The 3174-nt window shown below is 58.0% G+C and overlaps 1 protein-coding gene across 1 annotated transcript in view; it reads right to left on the reverse strand.

Moving 5' to 3' along the window:
• Med16 (mediator complex subunit 16) overlaps nt 1-3174 on the reverse strand; it is a 21405-nt gene that overhangs the window by 10673 nt on the left and 7558 nt on the right. The window contains exons 7-8 of the mRNA XM_048810580.1: nt 1843-2175; nt 13-258 (exon numbers count right to left, since the gene is read on the reverse strand). Coding sequence (XP_048666537.1) covers nt 13-258; nt 1843-2175 — 579 coding nt within the window. The remainder of the gene's footprint in view (nt 1-12; nt 259-1842; nt 2176-3174) is intronic.

A 3174-nucleotide genomic window follows, 5' to 3' on the forward strand; every position in this document is an offset into this window, starting at 1 on the left:
TATGGTTGGGAGGAGGCGGGGCTTGGGGAGGAGGAGGCAGAGGCGTGGCTGGGGTGGAGGCGGGGCTTGGAGGAGGGAAGGTGGGGAGTGGAAGAGGTGACTTGGAGGTGGGGCCTCGACATACCTGGTTGGGCAGGCTAGCCAGGAGATAAAGCACAAAGTCGCCCACCCACTGCAGAAGCTGCTGCAGCGCCTGCAGCGTGTTCATGTCTAGGACAAACTCCTCAGTCTTGAGGTTGATCATAACCTTGTCGATGTCTAAAAAGAACAAGGTCAGAGCAGTCAGGGTGGCCAGGTCCTCATGCGTGCACGCTTTGCCTCCTACCATTCAGGCCCTGCACCCTGCACAGACGAGCACCCACTGCTCTGGCCCTGGTAGGAGCCCATGCCAACATGGACATGCAGTGCAGCACAGCAGGGGCTTCAAGGAGGCGGCTGGAGAGGAGCCAGCACAAGCTGCCTGCCCACTTGGGCCGCCTCTCAGCTGCTCTTGGCCTCCACGCCTCCACATACTTGGGACATTGCAAATGCAGACTTGGCCCTGTGGGGAACATCGTCTGGGCTCACAGTAAGGGCCACCAGCAAGGGAGGCGTCCACCCGGTCAGTGGTGGCCTAGCACCTATTTACACCCCACAGGTGTTTCTCAGGTGGGTCCTAGGGTGACATGACCCCCTCTGTCAGGAAGGACTGGCTGGCCATGAGCAGACCAGGGCAATCACATCCACTCAGCACGAAGCAGCAGGGGTTGCTGGCTAACCTACTGTGCCCCTGCAGAGGGATCACTGAACAGTCACCACAAGGTACTACTGTAAAATAACACCAGGAGCCAGGCATGGTGGCCACACCCTTTATCCCAGTGACTCAGGAGGCTGAGCAGGAGGATAACAAGTTCAAGGTCAGCCTCAACAATTTAGCAAGACTGTCTTGAAATATAAAACAGAAAGGGCTGGGATGTGGCTCAGCGGCTAAGCACCCCTGGGTTCAGTCCCTGGTATCAATAACACTGATAATACCGGGAGGAAAAGCCTCTTTTCCACTTCCCACCATATCTGTAGTGTGAGCTTGTATGATGTACTGGCACCTGGGGGCGGGTGTGTGCACGGGGTTCCCGGGGTTGCCACTCACAGAAACAGGCCTGACGGCAGAGGCCAGGCCTGGGTATCGCCATGTGGAGAGGTGGCGGGCAGGAGACAGTGCCCCATCCCCTAGAGAGGCCTGGGAGACAGAGGCTGCTGGGGCAGCTGGTCATACCTCTGTGCCACCACCTGACAACAGCAGCCCCTTCCCTGCTGGGTGGTGTCCCTGATGTGCCACGGGGTGATGGGGAACTTTTCTTCTAGGTAGTTCCAATTTCCTCTGAGGGCCACATGGCCACACATACTGTGTACTCAGCAGTAATTCAGAAACCTGATTGTTTGGGGCAGTCCTGGGTGTGGAATCCAAGGCCCTGTGCACACCAGGATCTACTGCTGAGCCCCACTGAGCCCCAGCCCTGGCCTGGGAATCCTGGAGTTTTAGAAGGGAAATGTTAGCTGGGCGCCTGGCACAGACCTGTCATCCCAGCAACTCAAGAGGCTGAGGCTGGAGGATCTCAAGTTCAAGACTAGCTTCATCAACTTAGCAAGACTGTCTCAAAAATAAAAATAAAAATGGCTGGGATGAAGCTCAGTGGTGAGCCCTCCTGGGTTCCATCCCCAGCAACACACACACAGAAGCACATTTGCTTTTCCTTTGCAAGTACCTATCACTGGGTTTTGTCTAAACTTTCCACCAAGAACGTGAATAATGTTACCAATGAGAAACAAAACAGGCCACAGGCCCTGTCCCAGACTCTCACCCACCGACGTCCGTGATCTTGGCGCAGATCTCGGTTAGCCGGTCGCCAGGGCTCTTATCAGGGGTGTTGAGGAAATGTGGACACAGCAGAGACTTGAGCGTGGAGCTGACAGCCATCAGGAAAAGCTTTGTGTGGTAGTCGCACACGCGTGTCACCGTACACGGCGAGAGCCTGCAGAGTGAGGCCTTCATGGCCAGGATCCGGGTGGAGAGCACCTGGGGAACGAATGTGTGCAGGAGGGCAGGTGGGCTGAGGATCCCACCTGGGCCTGGGGTGGACACACCCCAGAGCAAGCCAGTTGGCAGGCCGTAGCACCTCGGCTTGCCCACTAGCCTTTCTGGGCCTCACTCCCCTCAAGGCCAACTGAACAGTAGGAGGACCTGCCTCACGGGGTCGGCCTGGGACAGTTCTGTCCCCAGTGGGCACTCAGTGATGGTTATGACAGGGCATGGTTCTAGCAACAAGTGGGCGAAGCCAGGTTCACTGCTCGACAGGAGACTCAGTGGCAAGGAAGAGACCCCCGAGGGGGAGCAGAGTCAAAGTACCCAAGTGCTTGGCACACTGGCGAGTGAGCGGTCAGCTGCTGGCCAGTCTCCCGTGCCACCCGACGTCTGGGTTCCATCCCAGCTTCCTCCACTCTGTTTTGGTGCTGGGATGGAACCCAGGGCTGTGGGTACCAGCCACAAGATGCCCTCCGGCCCCAGCCTCCAAGACAACCTGACCGGCTTCCCACCAGATCCTGCTGCGAGTGGGACCCTGCTGACCTTCTCTGGTTACTACTGGGCTAAAGAAGACCAGGATGTTTTTCTTGGTGCTGGGGATGAAACCTAGGGCCTCCTGCACGACAGGACTGTCCTGCCCCGCTGCCCCCCCCGGGCTCTGGTGAGACCATAGCCTCCTGCTCCAAGCTTCCCCGCTCCTCCTGTTGCCATGTCTGAGGTTGCCAATGGCACACCTCGGACCTGGTGAGTTCTGGGGGTGGTCCAGAGACCCCGCTGTTAGCCGTGTCAGGAGGGAGGTCCAAGAAGGCTCAAGACCTATTTGCAGTGCTTCACTTTCACAAGAAACTTGTGAAGGACCGGGGTAGAGCTCAGGCAGAGCCAAGGCCCTGGATCTGACCATCAGACCCCACACCAAAAAAGCCCCCAAACTAAGGAGGAGAGCCAGAGAGCTTTTCCCAGGTGCAGGGCCCCACAGTACCCTATCTATAGCACCTCACCTGCCTTGAACTGCAGATGCAGCCTCACTGCCCCAGGTGAGGCCCCCACCTCAACTGCCCTAGGCTGACATCCCCCAATTCACTGCCCCAGGCTGGGGTCCCCCCCCCCCATGACCC

Source organism: Marmota marmota, unplaced genomic scaffold (genome assembly GCF_001458135.2).
Source record: "Marmota marmota marmota unplaced genomic scaffold, marMar, whole genome shotgun sequence".
Classification (NCBI taxonomy): Eukaryota; Metazoa; Chordata; class Mammalia; order Rodentia; family Sciuridae; genus Marmota; species Marmota marmota.